This window comes from Schistocerca nitens, chromosome 9 (assembly GCF_023898315.1).
Source record: "Schistocerca nitens isolate TAMUIC-IGC-003100 chromosome 9, iqSchNite1.1, whole genome shotgun sequence".
In the NCBI taxonomy this organism is placed as follows: domain Eukaryota; kingdom Metazoa; phylum Arthropoda; class Insecta; order Orthoptera; family Acrididae; genus Schistocerca; species Schistocerca nitens.
Genome location: NC_064622.1, coordinates 311,763,981 through 311,784,653, shown reverse-complemented (window position 1 = coordinate 311,784,653; position 20,673 = coordinate 311,763,981). Strand labels below are relative to the sequence as shown.

Sequence of the window (20,673 nt, the reverse complement as noted above, 5' to 3'; positions counted from 1 at the left end):
CGCGAATTCACTCCCGACGTCCATGGCGAGGTCCATCTTTGCAGCCACGACACCATGCAGCGCGGTACAGATGGGCCCAACAACATGCCGAATGGACCGCTCAGGATTGGCATCACGTTCTCTTCACAGATGAGTGTCGCATATGCCTTCAATCAAACAATAGTCTGACACATATTTGGAGGCAACTCGGTCAGGCTGAACGCCTTGACCACTGTCCAGCGAGTGCAGCAAGGTGGAGGTTCCCTGCTGTTTTGGGGTGGCATTATGTGGGGCCCACGTACGCCGCTGGTGGTCATCGAAGGCTCCGTAACGGCTGAACGATACGTGAATGCCATCCTCTGACCGATAGTGCAACCATATCGGCAGAATATTGGCGAAACATTCGTCTTCATGGACGACAATTCGCTCCCCCATCGTGCATATCTTGTGAATGACTTCAGGATAACGACATCGCCCGACTAGAGTGGCCAGCATGTTGTCCAGACGTGAACCCTATCGTACATGCCTGGGATAGATTGAAAAGGGATGTTTATGGACGACGTGACCCACCAACCACTCTGGACCTAAGCCGAATCGCCATTGAGGACAATCTGGACCAATAGTGCCTTGATGAACTTGTGGACAGTATGCCACGACGAATACAGGCATGCATCAATGCAAGAGGACGTGCTACTGGATATCAGAGGTACCGGTGTGCACAAAAATCGGGACCACCACCTCTGAAGGCACCGCTGTATGGTGGTACAAATGCAATGTGTGGTTTTCATGAGCAATAAAAAGGGCGGAAATGATGTTTATGTTGATCTCTATTATAATTTTCTGTACAGGTTTCGGAACCCTCGGAACAGAGGTGATCAAAACTTTTTTGATGTGTGTATGAAATAAGAAGAGAAAGGAAGTTATGGCAACAGCAATAAGTTAAAACTCAACAATTCATTGACGGTTTACGGTAAAAATAGTACGCAGCTGATCTACTGCCTCCGTCTCATTATATGCCTTTATCTGCTTGTAGCCCTTAGAAATGGAGAACTTAACAGGAAAAATCGTCCCCCGACCCAAGTTTTCACCCTTTAGTACTGAATATTGGAAATTTTCAAGTAGTGATATGATTGTGGATTACAACATGATTTTTGAGATTTAAAGCGTCAAAATCAGTAGGAGAATAGTGGTCAACTTTTTGTACTGTTCGATCCCTCATTACTTTTCAAGAAAAGCAGCAAACGGTGAATGGCCTAAGCTTTTCTCATTTAAATTTTTTGTTCGATATTTTGAGTCTATGTATCTTAAAGCATATAATGCAAAAGTCTGACAGAGGATTTTTCACGATTCGATTGATGTCAATGTGTATTGCGGAAAATAATAGGAATGAAAAACTCAGGAATCGGTTTTCTCAGGAACCCGTTATTTTTTGCGGTTTGAATAGTCAGCCTAAAGTGGGTATAATTGAAAACCGGTTGTTTCAGCAATAACCGCCATCACTACGCCTCTGGCACACCCATTGGGTCCTCGGCAGAGTTCTCTGCGGACCAGAGCTTATAAAGCCCGTTTTACATGCGCGACTTCATGATCAAAATCGACTTTTCGAAGTGGTGCGCCTTTCGTACCTGCGTGCAAAGCAGCAGCCAACCACGTGGGAAATGTGACTATGACGTCAATGGTTGTGCCGAGTGTGAAGTTTCACATGTCCGAGTGTGGTGCACACTGCGCACGTGCAGAAACAGGGAGCTGTGGTGACTCTTTCAGTATAAATTTATTTTGTGTTTTCGTGTCTTCTTCATCATTGTTGTGTCGTTTACTTTGTTTCCGTGACATACTGGATAGATTGCACATCGTCCTGGCACCTTACCTTCAAGTTTTCTCCTACAAGAGAGATGAAATATCTGAAAGCAGCTAAGGTATTTACATTTACGGGGACAAGGCCTACACTATGCATAAACGTAAACAGATAAACGTGTTTTAATGAAAATTACTTCAAAAGTGAAAAATCAGAGTTATTTGAAGAGAAAAGTAATGTTCGATTAACAACGAAATACAAAGAATAAAGTTAAAAAGAAGCGCTATTCACTGCATTTTGGCTGTTGCTGCACGCGTTTTCAAACACATATTACCCCGACTAAATAAATGTACACGCTTTTAAAAGTTTGGTAGAAACTATTCCTGCAATTCTCAGGAGCGTATTTACCACGCGACCTTTAGTCAGAATATCCTCTATGAATTTTCCTGTGGTCATTTATAAAATGTTTTATTTTTGATTGTTCCTACATTTTGTTACTATATTTCGGTTTTTATGTGAAACGGATAGTCCCCCTCAACATCACTTTCACCCTCCAGGTGCCAGAGTAGGCAATGGAGACAACAAAGTTAATTTTGTAAAAGTGGCTTAAGTAACGAACGCGATATCGACACTCCACCTTATGGTGATGTGTGGGAAACTCGTCAAAACTTCGCGACAACACGATGCCAAGACACAGCTGATAACGTGAAAGGATTTCATCGATGAAACGCACCAAAAGTGGCGCAGTTTTAAGGCGTTCATCCTCTATGGGAAATACAGTTAAAACAGTTTTTTAAAAAGAAGTTCCTCCACTTGATTGTATAGATCGTTTATTCTGATGTACAATCATGATTTCGGCCATTTTCCAGTACCACTGTGAAAAGACGTAATTACACTACTGGCCATTAAAACTGCTACATCAAGAAGAAATGCAGATGATAAACGGGTATTCATTGGACAAATATATTGTACTAGTACTGACATGTGATTACATTTTCACGCAATTTGGGTGCATAGATCCTGAGAAATCAGTATCCAGGACAACCACCTCTGGACGTAATAATGGATTTCATACGCCTGGGCATTAAGTCAAACAGAGCTTGGATGGCGTGTACAGGTACAGCTCCCCATGCAGCTTCAGCACGATACCACAGCTCATCAAGAGTAGTGGCTGGCGTATTGTGACGAGCCAGTTGTTCGGCCACCATTGACCAGACGTTTTCAATTGGTAAGAAATCTGGAGAATGTGCTGGCCAGGGCAGCAGTCAAACATTTTTTGTATCCAGAAAGGCCTGTACAGGCCCTGCAACATGCCGTCGTGCATTATCCTGCTGAAATGTAGGGTTTCGCAGGGATCGAATGAAGGGTAGAGCCACGGGTCGTAACTCATCTGAAATGGAACGTCCACTGTTCAAAGTGCCATCAATGTGAACAAGAGGTGACCGAGACGTGTAACCAATGGCACCCCATACCGGGTGATACGCCAGTATGGTGATGACGAATACACGATTCCAATGTGCGTTCACCGCGATGTCGCCAAACACGGATGCGACCATGATGACGCTGGAAACAGAACCTGGATTCATCCGAAAAAATGACATCTTGCCATTCGTGCACCCAGGTTCGTCGTTGAGTATCGCTCCTGTCTGTGATGCAGCGTCAAGGGTAACCGCAGCCATGGTCTCCGAGCTGATAGTTCATGCTGCTGCAAACGTCGTCGAACTGTTCCTGCAGATGGTTGTTGTCTTGCAAACGTCGCTATCTGTTGACTCAGGGATCGAGACGTGGCTGCATGATCCGTTACAGCCATGCGGATAAGATGCCTGTCATCTCGGCTGCTAGTGATACGAGGCTGTTGGGATCCAGCACGGCGTTCCGTATTACCCTCCTGAACCCACCGATTCCATATTCTGCTAACAGTCATTGGATCTCTACCAATGCGAGCAGCAATGTCGCGATACGATAAACCGCAATTGCGATGGGCTACAATCCGACCTTTATCAAAGTCGGAAACGTGATGGTACGCATTTTCCTCCTTACACGAGGCATCACAACAACGTTTCTGCAGGCAACGCCGGTCAACTGCTGTTTGTGTATGAGAAATCGGTTGGAAACTTTCCTCGTGTCAGCACGTTGTAGGTGTCGCCACCGGCGCCAACCTTGTGCGAATGCTCTGAAAAGCTAATCATTTGCATATCACAGCATCTTCTTGTGTCGGTTAAATTTCGCGTCTGTAGCACGTCATCTTCGTGGTGTAGCAATTTTAATGGACAGTAGTGTAAAATTGCAGTTTCAAAATGCTGTAAGAAAAGATCCACTGCTCACAATGGCGTCATATTTCAACAGCGTGTTACTGACGCACGGTGAAAAGCCATGGAACAAATAAAAATTAACGAAAAAAATTCGACCAATAGATGGCGCTGTAAGCACACCAACAGACTCGTCGAACACGGATACTCCTCGGTTTACGTGCGAGACCCCCAGCATTACCGTCTCCATGAAGGTTCGCGCGCTGCTGGAGAATCTCTCTTCCAAGAACGGTCCCTGTTCCAGCAGCCCTGCAGCAACTACGGACACTCCAATGTATCAAAAAAGGCGTTGGTTAGTGGTCTCGTAAGGGTCTGGAGAAAAAGATTACAAAATTCGAAAAGACCGGTTCTTTTGAAGTGCAGTGTGGCAGAGGGAGGAAGGCAGTTGATTCGACGTCTGCCGAAGATGCGGTCATAGGATTGCAGGAGGAGTCGAGCGGTGGTGCGCAAAGGCACAGTGCGCGGGAAATGGGCCAAACGTTGACACGCCTGCGAGCACTGTGCATAAAATCCTATGAAACATCCCGCGTTGTTAACCGCAATGAATCACCCATGTTCAGGAGTGATACTGATCTGTGAGCAAGACAAAAGTTCGTTCTGGAATTTCTTGCTAGCATGGAAGTGGACAGTGAATGGTCGTGGAAGATTCTTTGGACAGACGAAGCTCATCTTGATTTCCAAGGACAAGTCTATATGCAGATTTTCAGAAGATGGGCAACGGAAAATCCGCACGCGCATGGACTGGTACCACTTGAAGTAGGCTGTTTAGGTTTTTATGTCGGTAACGCCACGTAGCGTTCTGTATGAAAATTGTGGTGTCACTGCCAGACACCACACTTGCTAGGTGGTAGCTTAAATCGGCCGCGGTCCATTAGTACATGTCGGACCCGCGTGTCGCCACTGGGTGATCGTAGACCGAGCGCCACCACACGGCAGGTCTCGAGAGACGTACGAGAACTCGCCCCAGTTGTACGGACGACGTTGCTAGCGACTATACGGACGAAGCCTTTGCTCTCATTTGCCGAGAGACAGTAGAATAGCCTTCAGCTAAGTTCATGTCTACGACCTAGCAAGGCGCCATTAGCCTTAGATAGCTTGTATCTAAAGAGTCTCACTTGTATCGCCACAATCTCCAGATGTCTCATCAAGAACGATGTATACAAAGGATGGATTAAAAGTTAAGTAGTCCAGAAGTTACGTATTTTCTTTATAGCATTCATTCAGTCTCCTGTTTCAGACCTCACTCCATCCTTCGTGAGTTAGCGCGTGCATCTTGGCCGCCTCTTTCAATTAGTGTGCGTAGTGTTGGCAAGTCTGCCGACACAACAAAAATCACTTACTGCGCTGTGTGCAGTCTGTGGTTGGTTGGTCTCATTGTAGGAACATTCGCTTGTGTAGCGTTGGGCAGTGGCTGTGAACAGCGCGTAGCTTTGTGCAGTTGGAGGTGAGCCGCCAGCAGTGGTGGATGTGGAGACAGAGATGCCAGAGTTTTGAGAGGTTTCTATAAGCGGTCGACCTGGACCGCGTGTGTCCGCCAGTAAAAGGAAATTTGCAAAGATGGATGCCATGAACTGATAGATGTACATATGACGACTTTTGAACATTATTAAGGTAAATACATTGTTTGTTCTCTCTCAAAATCTTTCATTTGCTAACTTTGCCTATCAGTAGTTAGTGCCTTCAGTAGTTAGAATCTTTTATTTAGCTGGCAGTATTGGCGCTCGCTGTATTGCAGTAGTTCGAGTAACGAAGATTTTTGTGAGGTAAGTGATTTATGAAAGGTATAGGTTATTGTTAGTCAGGGCCATTCTTTTGTAGGGATTATTGAAAGTCAGATTGCGTTGTGCTAAAAACTATTGTGTGTCAGTTTAATGATGATCAGAATAAGGAAAGCGAGAACTGTCTGAGTACGTCCAGTTTTGCTCAGCTGTTTGAAAATCAAATAACGTAAGACGTTTTCCAGCACTGTTATTTTTAAATTTTTCTAAGGGGACGTTACACACTTCATTTTGCAAAGGTGACTGTGTGGGGCGGGTTGACGGCATCGTCTTGTCGTTGGGCCCCATTTCTCTAGGAGATGAGTCCTGCTTGTCCTCTTATCTGTACCGTCAGCGGTAAAGGACATGAGAGTCTTTTGCACACCAACGTCATTTCGACTCTTCAAGAACATAAATGTGTCGCTTGGATCACTTTTATGCAAGATGACGCTCCTCCACACAGTGTACAGGTAGTGAAGTGGCCGCTGCAGATGCAATTCGAATACCTTAGAATTATCAGTCGTCGTTTCCCTTCAGACCTGCCGCCCAGATCACCTGGTCTTAATCCGTGTGACTTCTGGCTGTGGGGTTATCGAAATGGAAATTTCTTATGGGACCAAACTGCAGACGTCATCGGTCCCTAAGCCTACACACATGGACAACACACACACCCGTGCCCGAGGGAGGACTCGAACCTCCGACGAAGGAAGGAAGGTGAGGGGGGGAGGGGGGGGGGGAGCCGCACTGACTGTGACAAGGCGCCACAGACCGCGCGGATGGGGTTAGCGGAAAGATGTTGTGTACACTGCTTCAATTACGAACGTGGTTGAACTGAAGGCACGAATTGTGCAGCGCATTCTGAACGTGACCCCCGAACCATTCCGACCTGTTGTGGAACATGTTTCTCGATTTAAACTTGTGGCAGAGAACGGTGGACAGCATACTGAACATGTCTCGTGCAAGTGCACAATAATTAGAAATCGATGTCATTTCGCTTTTTTTATGCTGATTTTGGCCCCAGAACAACTAAAAACCAAAGTCTTTTTTCTTTTCATGCGTTTTGGCCCCAGGAAAATTAAAAACCGATTTTTCCCTTCCGATGTGGTACGAACATTGCTCTGGTAGATGGGCTTACCTAACTGTGCCACAATTGTTATCTGCCAAACTTGTGCAGTCATGAACACTGGTCAGCATGAATGGTGGAATTTAGAACTCAAACCATTGCGATTCATCTGCAGTTTGTAGCCGACCCCATTTACTTTAAGACGCTTAATGCACCGTCTATTGGTAAAATTTCCGATAAGTTTTTTTTTCCCACAACGCTTCTCCATGGGATCGATAATATGCTGTTCAAAATTTCACGTCATTCTGATTAGTGGTTCTGTTTCTACAGCGTTTTGAAACTAGAACTTTAATATTGAACTTGAACTTTAATATTTCATGAAAATAGAGTATCACATTTTCTTGAGATGGTGTTATATGGTGGTCATAGAGTTCGAGGATCAAGGCCATTATCGAAGTATATTAAATTTAATTATGTAATGTAGGTGTTCGCATAATAAATACATAATAAAGCAACCAAAGTAAAACGAAGGAAACGTATAATAGATGTAAACTCAATTATATTCATATATGACTACAAAAAATGGTTCAAATGGATCTGAGCACAATGAGACTTAACTTCCTAGGCCATCAGTCCCCTAGAACTTAGAACTACTTAAACCTAACTAACCTAAGGACATCACACACATCCATGCCCGAGGCAGGATTCGAACCTGCGACCGTAGCGGTCGCGCGGTTCCAGACTAGCGCCTAGAACCGCTCGGCCACCCCGGCCGGCTTTATATGACTACAGCGATATTATATTCATCCTAGTCCCTCACGCTCCCAAGCACCTCTCCCCATCTCCTGTTTTGACCGATGTACTTGTATTGCCTGGTTTTAGATTTAGTTAGAGTATGACCTGAAGGCAATGTCATATTTATTCATATCACACTGTTCTCACCTATTCGTGCCAGACACTGTGAATGTGTTCTAGTTTTTATGCTGTAACACCTGCATTACACAAACAGGCTTCGACAACGACTTCGTTTGTAGAAGCCTGATAATGACCAACATGTAAGTAACAAAATCTCAAGAAATTTTTAAAACACGTTTTTCAATTAAAAAAGATGTTTTAAACAGTTTATCGATCCTACACGGTATTGACATAATGCCACACACATATTCCGGTCCACTGTGCTGCATATATTTTTTCAGAGTGACACTTGAAAATGGTCAGAGGCAGAAATCACGGTTGTCCAGTAGAATAAGTGATCTAAACAGCCAAATGGCAGAACTTTATTTAAAAAAGTATTACATGACTGTGGCCCTAAACCATGATCAGCAATTAAATAAATGCTACTTTCGCCATTGTCAGTAAGCAAACAGTTAAGCGATTGTTAAAATTTGTACATTAATTAGAACAATTGTAGTGGGAATGGCAGTGACAGCGCGATTAGCATTACGGCATAAGAAGCTGCATGTTGCAAAACGGTTTAATTGTGTTATTTTACTGGCAGAACTGTAAACAGGTTCCCGGTGCATTCGCGTAGCTGCGGTGACCTCGGTTACAATTGAGTAACAGCGCAGCGCCAAGATAATTCCACTTGTGCCCTGGGACTGCGCTGTGGAGGAGCCGGGCGATGTGGTTGGCTGTAGCTGGCGGCCAATCAGAGGACGCGCTGCCTTCAGCACGTGCGTCGCTTCCTGGTAGCCTTGATGCGCCAGAGCCGGCGCGGGCCCTGGACGCTGCGTGTAATCGCCGGAACGCCTGTGGCACTCGCCTCACCAGTGACGTCATCTGAATGTAGGTTTTGACGTAGTCCGCGAGGGAACTGCACGAAAATGTCCGTGTAATATAAATCACCCATCTCAGAGGCAGTGGTACGTGCCATTCGCACACAGAACTGCGCGTCTTACCACGAGGGACATACGAATGATCTGTCGAAGGTCAAAGAGAGCTATTGGAGGTCAAAGAGAGAAACATTGTTAACTTGATGTTTTACCGGATCCGTGATATTCACGGTAACTAGTGAAATGGTCGTACTGGAAAATCCGCGCTTCATCGATACCTCGGAGATGCTGTATGCTACCGCTCGCGCACCACGTTCAAACTCACTAAAGGGGGGTAGGACGTCAAACGGACCGACTTTGAGCAGGAGAGGCACCACAGGATATTTTAATTTCCACTCTCTATACTTTTACAAAAAAATTCATGAAACTTTGTCAGCATGACCAGGGAGGATTCAGAATTGACACTCATAGCAGTGGAAGTTCGAAAACATAACGAAATTATTTTTTTTACATGTGAAATTTCATCATTTCTTTCACTTACTAATGGCAGTATTTGTTGCTATAGGTACACTTTTCTTCATAAGTAAGGGAGATTCTTCTATGAATTGTGCACAGCATACAAACCATACTTAAAGGTGTATGAAACTCTAGAATTTTCGAAATCTATTAAAAACTGTGGTAAAAATTGAGGTACTTAACTATAAAATTTGTGTTTTTCCTAAACATGAAGTTTAAAATATAACAGTTCATTCATTTTTTCATAAATTAAATAAATTCTAGAGTTTCATACACCTGTGAGTATGGTATGTATGATGTGCAAAATTCATCGAAGAATCTCTCTAACTTATGAAGAAAAGTGTACCTATAGGAACAAATGCAACCATTAGTAAGTGAAAAAATGATGAAATTTCGCACGTAAAAACAATTTATTTTTTTATGTTTTCGAAATTCCACTGCAATGAGTGTGAATCCTGAATCCTTCCTGGTGATGCTGACGAACTTTTATGAATTTATTTGTAAACATATAGACACTGGAAATTAAAATGTCCTGTGATACCTCTCCTGCTCCAAGTCGGCCCGTTTGATATCCTACCCCCCTTAAATCCAGATAACCGGCCATTGTAGCAGCAGTAACTGATCTAACAACTGCGCCAGACGCTCGTTGTCTTATATAGGCGTTGCAGACCGCGGCGCCGTATTCTGCCAGTTTACGTATCTCTGTATTTGAATACGCATGCCTATACCAGTTTGTTTGGCGCTTCAGTGTAATAGCAAGAGCTGGTCTGCAGCACTCGTCTCCAAGCACAAAGGCGTCTCGGTTTCTTCTCGTCCTTGCAGGTTAAAATATAACGTACTTCATACATAAAATAGATTGTGACCTAACCTAACCTCCTCGATCCCGTCAAAAACTGATGAATGAGATGGGACGCACTGTGACCAAGCTGTCAGCAGCTGTTATCGTGTGACCTCTGGCGACGGCCTCTGACGATCGTTGTCGGAGCCACTCTGACCTTAGCCTTAGAACTGCCTTCCTCAACTGAGTTCAAGGCGTGATTCCGATCCTTCCGGCGCGATCTGTCCAGAGCTGCGAACGTGCACGTGGTCTGCGCCCGGGCAGCCACACGCTACTCGCTTCGGCCTTCCCGCTGAGCAACTGGCGTCACCGCAGGCTAACGGAGACTGCAGGCCACCGGTTCTCCTCAACGCCGCCACACACCCGCCGTCCTCAGTGAAAACGCCTTCGAGGGCGTTGCCACAAAAAGAGCGTCGTTACGATTGCTGTAGTGTGTTCACCAATGTATGCTCAATCAATGGTATGTTCTCGATGACGCGCCACCCTGAACCAGACAACGATTAGCCGTCTCACTGCTACCCTGCAAATGGTGATGTACTACCGGCTCCTGACGCTACCAACTCAGCTCCACCACCACCATAGTGGTGGCCACCAATCATAGAGCATTGCGGGATTGTGTATGCAAACTGATCCTGTGTCCCCCCCCCCCCCCCCCCCCCGCCTCACGCAAGATCCCCTCGCTTCTAAACTGATACTGTTATTACTCAGCTTAGCCCCGAGTCCGTAGAGGGTGGTATATGTGACGTACAGTATAAGTGGTGAGCATTTCCACCCGGAATTTGCGAGTGTAAGTCGGACCTTCGTTGATCCGTCTTGGTGGGTCGTGTCGTCGGATTTCCGCCTACCTGTGCGCGGTGCAGCTCTCGTAAATGTCGTCCCGTGCAAATTCTTCATTGGCGCATTGGATGTCTCTGTCGGTAGAAGCTAATTATCTGAAATTGCTGTCGATCAACTTTGGGGTATCTGTTTACTCGAAACTAACATTCAGAATGTCGTAATATCACTTTTATTCCTATTAGATCAATAATGAAACACTCACGTCACAAACTACTTGTCACCGAGAGCATGGCTACCATCGAACAAGACAGGAAGAACCCTTAACGCCGACTGCCGACTTTGGCGCGCAGTCCGTATCTCTTACTAGTTTCGTCACAGTTCGTGGATTTCGGATCAAGTTCGTACTTACTAAGATATGCATTTGTTATTGAACGGGCGTGAATTTTAGCGAAGCAAAATTATGATAAATACACTCCTGGAAATTGAAATAAGAACACCGTGAATTCATTGTCCCAGGAAGGGGAAACTTTATTGACACATTCCTGGGGTCAGATACATCACATGATCACACTGACAGAACCACAGGCACATAGACACAGGCAACAGAGCATGCACAATGTCGGCACTAGTACAGTGTATATCCACCTTTCGCAGCAATGCAGGCTGCTATTCTCCCATGGAGACAATCGTAGAGATGCTGGGTGTAGTCCTGTGGAACGGCTTGCCATGCCATTTCCACCTGGCGCCTCAGTTGGACCAGCGTTCGTGCTGGACGTGCAGACCGCGTGAGACGACGCTTCATCCAGTCCCAAACATGCTCAATGGGGGACAGATCCGGAGATCTTGCTGGCCAGGGTAGTTGACTTACACCTTCTAGAGCACGTTGGGTGGCACGGGATACATGCGGACGTGCATTGTCCTGTTGGAACAGCAACTTCCCTTGCCGGTCTAGGAATGGTAGAACGATGGGTTCGATGACGGTTTGGATGTACCGTGCACTATTCAGTGTCCCCTCGACGATCACCAGTGGTGTACGGCCAGTGTAGGAGATCGCTCCCCACACCATGATGCCGGGTGTTGGCCCTGTGTGCCTCGGTCGTATGCAGTCCTGATTGTGGCGCTCACCTGCACGGCGCCAAACACGCATACGACCATCATTGGCACCAAGGCAGAAGCGACTCTCATCGCTGAAGACGACACGTCTCCATTCGTCCCTCCATTCACGCCTGTCGCGACACCACTGGAGGCGGGCTGCACGATGTTGGGGCGTGAGCGGAAGACGGCCTAACGGTGTGCGGGACCGTAGCCCAGCTTCATGGAGACGGTTGCGAATGGTCCTCGCTGATACCCCAGGAGCAACAGTGTCCCTAATTTGCTGGGAAGTGGCGGTGCGGTCCCCTACGGCACTGCGTAGGATCCTACGGTCTTGGCGTGCATCCGTGCGTCGCTGCGGTCCGGTCCCAGGTCGACGGGCACGTGCACCTTCCGCCGACCACTGGCGACAACATCGATGTACTGTGGAGACCTCACGCCCCACGTGTTGAGCAATTCGGCGGTACGTCCACCCGGCCTCCCGCATGCCCACTATACGCCCTCGCTCAAAGTCCGTCAACTGCACATACGGTTCACGTCCACGGCATGCTACCAGTGTTAAAGACTGCGATGGAGCTCCGTATGCCACGGCAAACTGGCTGACACTGACGGCGGCGGTGCACAAATGCTGCGCAGCTAGCGCCATTCGACGGCCAACACCGCGGTTCCTGGTGTGTCCGCTGTGCCGTGCGTGTGATCATTGCTTGTACAGCCCTCTCGCAGTGTCCGGAGCAAGTATGGTGGGTCTGACACACCGGTGTCAATGTGTTCTGTTTTCCATTTCCAGGAGTGTAGTTTTAAACATCAAGAGGCTCCTCCTAGTATTCATGTATAGTATAAATGACTTTAATTATTAAATATAAATAAACAAAATCGGTGACTTTGGCGCCAAGATGGCGGTACTTCCCGTCATGTGTATTTCCCAGGCTGACGCTTGTTGCTACGGTCCAGCGCCGAGCCCCACCCCACTACGCGCGAGACATGGCCGCTTCGTCACCTAGCCAGCCAGGGTGGGAAATGCTCTCCGACTCGTGGCCGGCTACGGACTACAGCACTTCCTAACTATCGTGAATAAATCAATAAGAGACTAATTTATTAAAACTGGTAAAAATGTCTTCCTCACGTAAGAGGCACCTTTTTTTGTTGTTCGAGGCGTGTTGGCACTTCGAAAAGTAAACGTATGCCATGCCTCAGTGCCTCATTCACGATTCGACAGACACCGCACTCTATCGAAACAAACTGAGAATAAAGGTTTAATTTTACCTCCGTGACACGGGTGGCTGCACGTAGCAACTTTCTCCGGAGAAAAGAGTATTGAAAAAGAGGATTCCGATAGTAAGAATGTGCATATCAAGAAGGTGCTGCAAATATTTTGACCTCGAAATTCAGCAGCCACTTCTAACCCGTAGCCTAAGGACTCTCTGGGAACGCTATACCCCCTGTGTATTCTGAACTGTCACTACTGACAATGGAAGTGCGTAACCACGTACGCTCAGAAACGTACGAGAATGTGGTTGAAATATAAATCCCTGGCCCCAGGACAATGGTATGGGCCGTTCGCTTGCAAAACTGCGCGTCTTACCATGAGACACTTGAATGACTTCCTGTTCAGAGCCAAAGAGAGGAATTTTGGCAACGCGTAGACATACAGTGACGATATAGTAGGACCAAGACCACCTAGGGCAATAAAATATTGCGACCTCTCGATGTGTACTTCTTTCGAGTAATATAAACTTCACACGAGATGTCTAATTTATTTTGTAAGAGTACAATTTGCTAAACCACAGGTAAAGTTGTTGTTGTTGTTGTGGTCTTCAGTCTAGAGACTGGTTTGATGCAGCTCTCCAGTAAAGCTGCATGCCCTCGGGAAAAATTACGGCTGTAGTTTCCCCTTGCTTTCAGCCGTTCGCAGTACCAGCACAGCAACGCCGTTTTGGTTAGTGTCACAAGGCCAGATCAGCCAATCATCCAGACTGTTGCCCCTGCAACTACTGAAAAGACTGCTGCCCCTCTTCAGGAACCACACGTTTGTCTGGCCTCTCACCAGATACCCCTCCGTTGTGGTTGCACCTACGGTACGGCTATCTGTATCGTTGAGACACGCAAGCCTCCCCACCAACGACAAGGTCCATGGTTCATGGGGGTCAGGTAAAGTTATACGATCGTTATTCACTCTGTGCCTTGCAATACACTTTCCGCACCAAATTGAAAGCCTATGTTACTAAATGCTTGACAAAAATCAGATTATGACCTTGATATTCCAATATCATGGTCTCAAAACGTAATTAGTGTGGTGCTTGATAAGGACTAGCCAACATGATCATGCTGCAATGATAACACCAGTTCCATGAAGTCAAGCGCTGTCGGGCTCGGCTGGCACTTGGATGGGTGACCGTCCTGGTCTGCCGACCGCTGTTGGCAAATGGGATGCACTGAGCCCTTGTGAGGCCAATTGAGCAGCTACTAGACAAAAGTAGCGGCTCCGGTCACTGAGGATCATGACGGGCGGCAGAGCTGTGTGCTGACCAAATGCCGCTCCATATTCACATTCAGTGACGCCTGTCGGCTGATAATGACATGGCGGTCGGTTGGTACCGTTGTGCATTCCGAGGCCTGTTCGGACAGAGTTTAGTTTTAGTTTTGATAATGGACTGCTTGAATGCAGAAGTGACATTGAATGTGAAAAAAATGGGCCGCGCGGGATTAGCCGAGTGGTCTTTGGCGCTGCAGTCATGGACTGTGCGGCTGGTCCCGGCGGAGGTTCGAGTCCTCCCTCGGGAATGGGTGTGTGTGTTTGTCCTTAGGATAATTTAGGTTAAGTAGTGTATGATGACCTTAGCAGTTAAGTCCCGCAAGATTTCACACACATTTGAACATTTTTTGAAAAAATGGCTTTAGTCAACTGTGCATTCTGTTCCATTATGCTTTACCCGCTTCAGTGAAATCCCATTCCTGCTCTTTGAAGGGTGAATAGCTGTGGAACACTATCAACTCAGCAGAAAAAAATTTTTGTTCAGAGAGCGTAATTATTTTAAACAGAGAGAACTGTAAGTCACGGAATTAATATATGCAAGATTTTTTTGTCCTATCAGATGGAAAAGAACGGGACCGACGACGATTGAAGAAAATGGTTCAACGTGACAGAACTGCAACCATCCTGCAAACTGCTCCAGATTTCAGTGCTAGGCCATCAACAAGTGTCAGCGTGCGAACCATTCAACGAAACATCATCGATATGGGCTTTCGGAACCGAAGGCCCATTCGTGTACCCTTGATGACTGCACGACACAAAGCTTTACCCTCGCCTGGGCCCGTCGACACAGACATTGGACTGTTGATGACTGGAAACATGTTGCCTGGTCAAACGAGTCTCTTATCAAATCGTATCGAGCGGATGAACATTTACGGGTATGGAGACAACCTCACGAATCCACGGACCCTACATGTCAGCAGCGGACTGTTCAAGCTGGTGTAACGGTATGGGGCGCGTGCAGTTGGAGTGATATGGGACCCCTGAAACGTCTACTTACGATTCTGACGGATGACACGTACGTAAGCATCCTGTCTGATCACCTGCATCCATTCATGTCCATTGTGCATTCCGACGGACTCGGACAATTCCAACACGACAATGCGACACCCCACACGTCCAGAATTGCTACAGAGTGGCTTCAGGAACACTCTTCTGAGATTAAACACTTCCACTGGGCACCAAAATCCCCAGGCATGAATATTATTGAACATATCAGGGATGCCTTGCAACGTGCTGTTCCAAAGAGATCTCCAACCCCTCGTTCTTTTACGGATTAATGGACAATCCTGCAGGATTAATGATGTAAATTCCCTCCACCACTACTTCAAACATTAGTCGAGTCCAGGCCACGTCGTGGTGCGGCACTTTACACGTGCTCGAGGGGGCTCTACACGGTATTAGACGGGTGTACCAGTTTCTTTGGCTCTTCAGTGTATAAGATGCGTGTAAATGAACTGTATCTGTCTCGAAACGAAAGTGGGACTGTACACTATGTCCTGGAATTACAAGACAAGTTTTATGAACATAAGAGACAAAGGGAAAAATACCATGCTACGAAAATTAAAAACGCTTTAACTTTGTGACGCCACTTTCCAGCTCTCACCAGCGATTAGCGTCAGAAGGGGCCACCACCTTAGAAACTAACAAGCCGTAATTGATCTTTTTTATATTTATAAGAGTGTATTACGAAAACATGTACTTTCAGTGATATACTGCACTAATGATCTATCCAAAACAAGTTGATGAAAGTGTGGTTTATTATGATACAGTGGCAGGATGTGCTACTTCAGTCTGTAAAGTTTTTGCCAATGACGTTATGAACACATAATGGTTAATTTACTGGTGAAAGTACGTATTTCTGTTATATGATACATGAATAAAATTTGTATTCAACGAAGCAAGTAATATCTAATAACGAAAGAGATTTGTGGTTTCACAGCAGCACACATTTTTCTAAAAATGGTGAAAATTAATGCAGTGCTGGCTGGATATTCAGATAACTTGATTGCTCTCTAAACACTCAACCAGCGGATTTGAGAAAGGAAGTGAGTGTAGTATTATTTCAGATTGAGTGTTGCTTTTAATAAAGAAAATCAACAATAGTTCATTTTGTAGCACAGGTATTTGAGGTGCTAGAGTGAAAATATTAGATTTTAAATTAGTAATTAGATTTTAAATTAGTAATTAGACCATCGCAAATAACATCCAACATGTCACCCGAAAACTTTGTACTTTCTAGAACGTGGTGTATGCCTAATTATTAGAAAGATATAATAGACGGATCTCAAATAACAAAGCGTCACTTCTGCTCCTACTTGAACCAGAACTGCGTCTTTAACGTGAGAATCGGATTTTTTAATAGACTTCGAATCACTCTCTACAAGCAGGGGCCCTACTCGAAATCTGTTTTGCTGAATTTACTGAGCGTTTTCAGCAGTCATACGACAATTAATCTTCAATGACTGTCGTTCGCTATAAGTTGAAAGATTACATGAAGTCTAGTGTAAGGTACTCCCAACATCTAAAGCACTGGTAAGTGGAAACACATACGTAGACCACATTTGCAAACCACTTCATGTAACAGAATCACCGCTCTACTGCCATAAAAACAACGCCAGTAAGCAGTAATAACATTTTGTAGGCAGCTGATGCCCATCTACCACAATACAAAAAGATCCGCTACAGCAACTTTAAGAAAAAGACAAGCCACCTTGATCACTTGAACAAATTATTTTTCCTGGTTATAATCCACACCTAAAATTTCAGGTAAAGATTTTGCCCACTTGTGGTTTCCAATTAAACTGCGATTTCGGTCCATAGACTCCGAACTGTTTCCCAGCTATGATACATTTTAATGATCAGCATGCCACAAACACCACATTTGAACTTTTCACAGTTCATGTTTCGTGTCGTGTTGGACATTATGAGCAAAACAACAATAATTTGAATTTCTCCCGTTGTCGTCCGAAATTTGGACGATGAGGTCAGCTACAGTGTGACAGCGCACGTAGTGGCGTACTGATTTGAAAAGATCGGCCCTCTTCTGCCGATGTCGGTCGTCGACGGAATCCGCAGCTATCGGAGCCGCTGCGACCGCAGCCTTAGCAGTGGCGTCTGCCCTTGCAGATGGAAGCACACAGAAACAGTTCGCCCTCACAGATGAAGGTAGCTGAGTGGCTACCCGACCCCGGTCTCGAACTGTAGCCCTCCATGGTAGGAAACCGGCAGTGACGCAAAATAGGCCCGGATGTGTCCTGCCGGTTGCAACCTGCTAAGGCTACAACATCGAACTCAGAGCCAGCGGTTGCCCTGAAATTAACGGAGGCCAACATTACGAAATAGATTCGCGTGTTACGACTATACATTGACGTCAGGTTTTCACAACACAGGAAAATTTTGCACCAGGTCGAGACTCGAACTCAGATTGCCTCCTTATCGCTAGCGGTCACCTTAAGATGCATGCATGTCTATTGTAATGTGAAGATACAGGCATTATAGAAACACATCAATTACGTATCCATACCTAGCCGGGCTAAAATGGCGACAGATATTTGTCCCTCTGTGCGGGAATCACGAATTGTGCGAGCATCGGGGTTGTGGACTCTGTAGTACATGGGAGTTTGGATCTGTCCTGGTGGCGCTCTCAGATAGCCGAAGTGGTTGAAGCGATTGCTCGCGATAAGTGGGAAATCAGCGTTCGAGACCCGGTCCGGCGCAAAATTTTCAAGAGTCGCACACAGCTGACATCGATAGTTGCAATATGCGAATCTATTTCGTAATGTTTACCGCAGCCGTAACTGTCGTTGTCTGTATCTATTCCCTCAGGCATGCATGCATATCTGGAAGACATTGTAGTGAGAAGATACAGACACTGGACAAGTGGTGACAAAAGTCATGCAACAGCGAAATGCAGATATACAGATGGCAATAGTATCGCAAACGCGAGTTATAAAAGGGCAGTGCATTGTTGGAGCTGTCATTTGTACTCGGGTGATTCACGTGTAAAGGTTTCCACGTGATTATGGACGGCCGCGCGAGATTAGCCGAGCGGTCTCGGGCGATGCAGTCACGGACTGTGCGGCTGGTCCCGGCGGAAGTTCGAGTCCTCCCTCGGGCATGGGTGTGTGTGTTTGTCCTTAAGATAATTTAGGTTAAGTAGTGTGTAAGCTTAGGGACTGATGACCTTAGCAGTTAAGTCCCGTAAGATTTCACACACATTTGAACTTGTTTGATTGTGGACGCACGACGGGAACAGACTTTGAATGCGGAATAATATTTGAACCTAGACGCGTTGGACATTCAATTTCAGAAATCGATCGTTAGTGAATTCAATATTCCGAGTTCCACAGTGTCAAGAGTGTGCCGAGAATACTACACTTCAGGCATTACCTCTCACGACGGGAAAGCCGCGCGGTCTCAGACGCCTTGTCGCGGTGCGTGCAGCTTCCCCCGTCGAAGGTTCGACTCCTCCTTCGGGCCTGGGTGTGTGTTTTGTCTTTAGCATAAGTTAGATTAAGTAGTGTGTAAGCTTAGGGATTGACCTCAGCAGTTTGGTGCCATAGGCTCTTACCACAAATTTCCAACTTTTCACGACGGAAAACGCTGTGGCCGGCGGCTTTCACTTAACTACCGAGAGCAACAGCGTTTGCACAGAGGAGGAGAATAGGAGGAGGAGGAGGAGGAGATTAGTGTTTAACGCCCCGTCGACAACGAGGTCATTAGACACGGAGCACAAGCTCGGATGAGGGAAGGATGGTGAAGGAAATCGGCCACGCCCTCTCAAAAGAATCATCCCGGCATTTGCCTGAAACGATTTAGGGAAATCACGAAAAACCTAAATCAGGTTGGTCGGGTGCCGGATTGAACCGTCGTCCTCCCGAATGCGAGTCCAGTGTCTTTGCACAGAGTTGTCAGTGCTAACAGACAAACAATACTGTATTAAATAACCGCCGAAATCAACGTGCGATGTACGACGAGCGTTTCCGTTGGAACAGTGCGGCAAAATTTGGCGTTAATGGGCTGTGGCAGCAGACGGTGGACGCAAGTGCCTTTGCTAACAGCACGACATCGCCTAAAGCGCCTGTCCCAGGCTCGTGACCATTTCGGTTGGACCCCAGGCGACTATAAAACTGTGGCCTGGTCAGAGGAGTCCCGATCTTAATTGATAAGAGCTGGTCGGTAGAATTCGATTGCGGCGCAGGCCCCAGAAAACATGGACTCGAGTTGTCAACACAATTCACTGTGCAAGCTTTTGTGTGGGCTGTGTTTACATGGAATGAACTCGATCTTCTGGTCCAACTGAACCGATCATTGACTGAAAATGGTTATCTTTGGCTACTTGGAGACCATCTGCAGCCATTCGTGGAGTGCATGTTACCAAACAACGACAGAATTTTTATGGATGATAATGCCCCATGTCACCGGGTCACAATTGTCAACAATTGGTTTGAAGAATATTGTGGACAATTTGAACGAATCATTTGGCTACCCTGATCGCTCGATACGAATCCATTCATGATTTATGGGACATAATCGAGAGGTCAGTTCATGCACAAAATCCTGCATCTGCAACACTTCTTCCCATTATTGACGGTTATAGAGGCAGCGTGGCTCAATATTTCTGCGGGGGACTTCCAACGACTTGTTGAGTCCATGCTACGTCGAACTGTTGCTTTACACCGGGAAAAAGAAGGTCCGACACGATACTACGGATGCTGCAGTAATGGAGGTCAAGTCTCATGGTGGCTGCCTCTACAGTCATGCCGTCTCATAGACAAAGTTTAACCTCTCCTAGATGCTTCCGGCTGTCAGAGACTACTTATCTAAACCTCAGTAGTAATTATACAGACCTGATGCATACTTGTTTTGTCAAGGCATCGACTGCAGTCACGTGGCCTTAAGAGAGCCTAGTGCTCAGGCGTGACCCACTGCGCCACAGTGGCTGTCTTCCTGCTGTGTCATTGTTACTACGACGATGGTCCCTCGGCTGCTCGCGCTATGTAGTAATCGCCCTACGTCGTGCTGGCGTTACTGTCGCATCAGCGGTTAGCCCCTGACTAATTATGTTTGTATGGCTCTGGTCTGACCAGCTTCCGTGCCCTCTTGCATCAGCCGTGACAGCGTCGTTAGTTTATTCAGTCGAGCCAAAACATACCTAGTGGTTGCGCTACAGTACTTTACGGCGAAAACGACACCCAGTCACCCGGTATTAGTTTCAAGTTGCCTATCTAATGGTTTCCAGG

At 46.2% G+C, this 20,673-nt stretch overlaps 1 protein-coding gene across 1 annotated transcript in view; it reads right to left on the bottom strand.

Annotated features, from left to right (window-relative positions):
• Positions 1-1,478: 1,478 nt before the first annotated feature.
• The window catches only part of LOC126204201 (proline-rich protein 2-like), a 28,690-nt gene continuing 9,495 nt past the window's right edge, over positions 1,479-20,673 (bottom strand). Inside the window, exon 3 of the mRNA XM_049938601.1 lies at positions 1,479-1,519. Coding sequence (XP_049794558.1) covers positions 1,479-1,519 — 41 coding nt within the window. The remainder of the gene's footprint in view (positions 1,520-20,673) is intronic.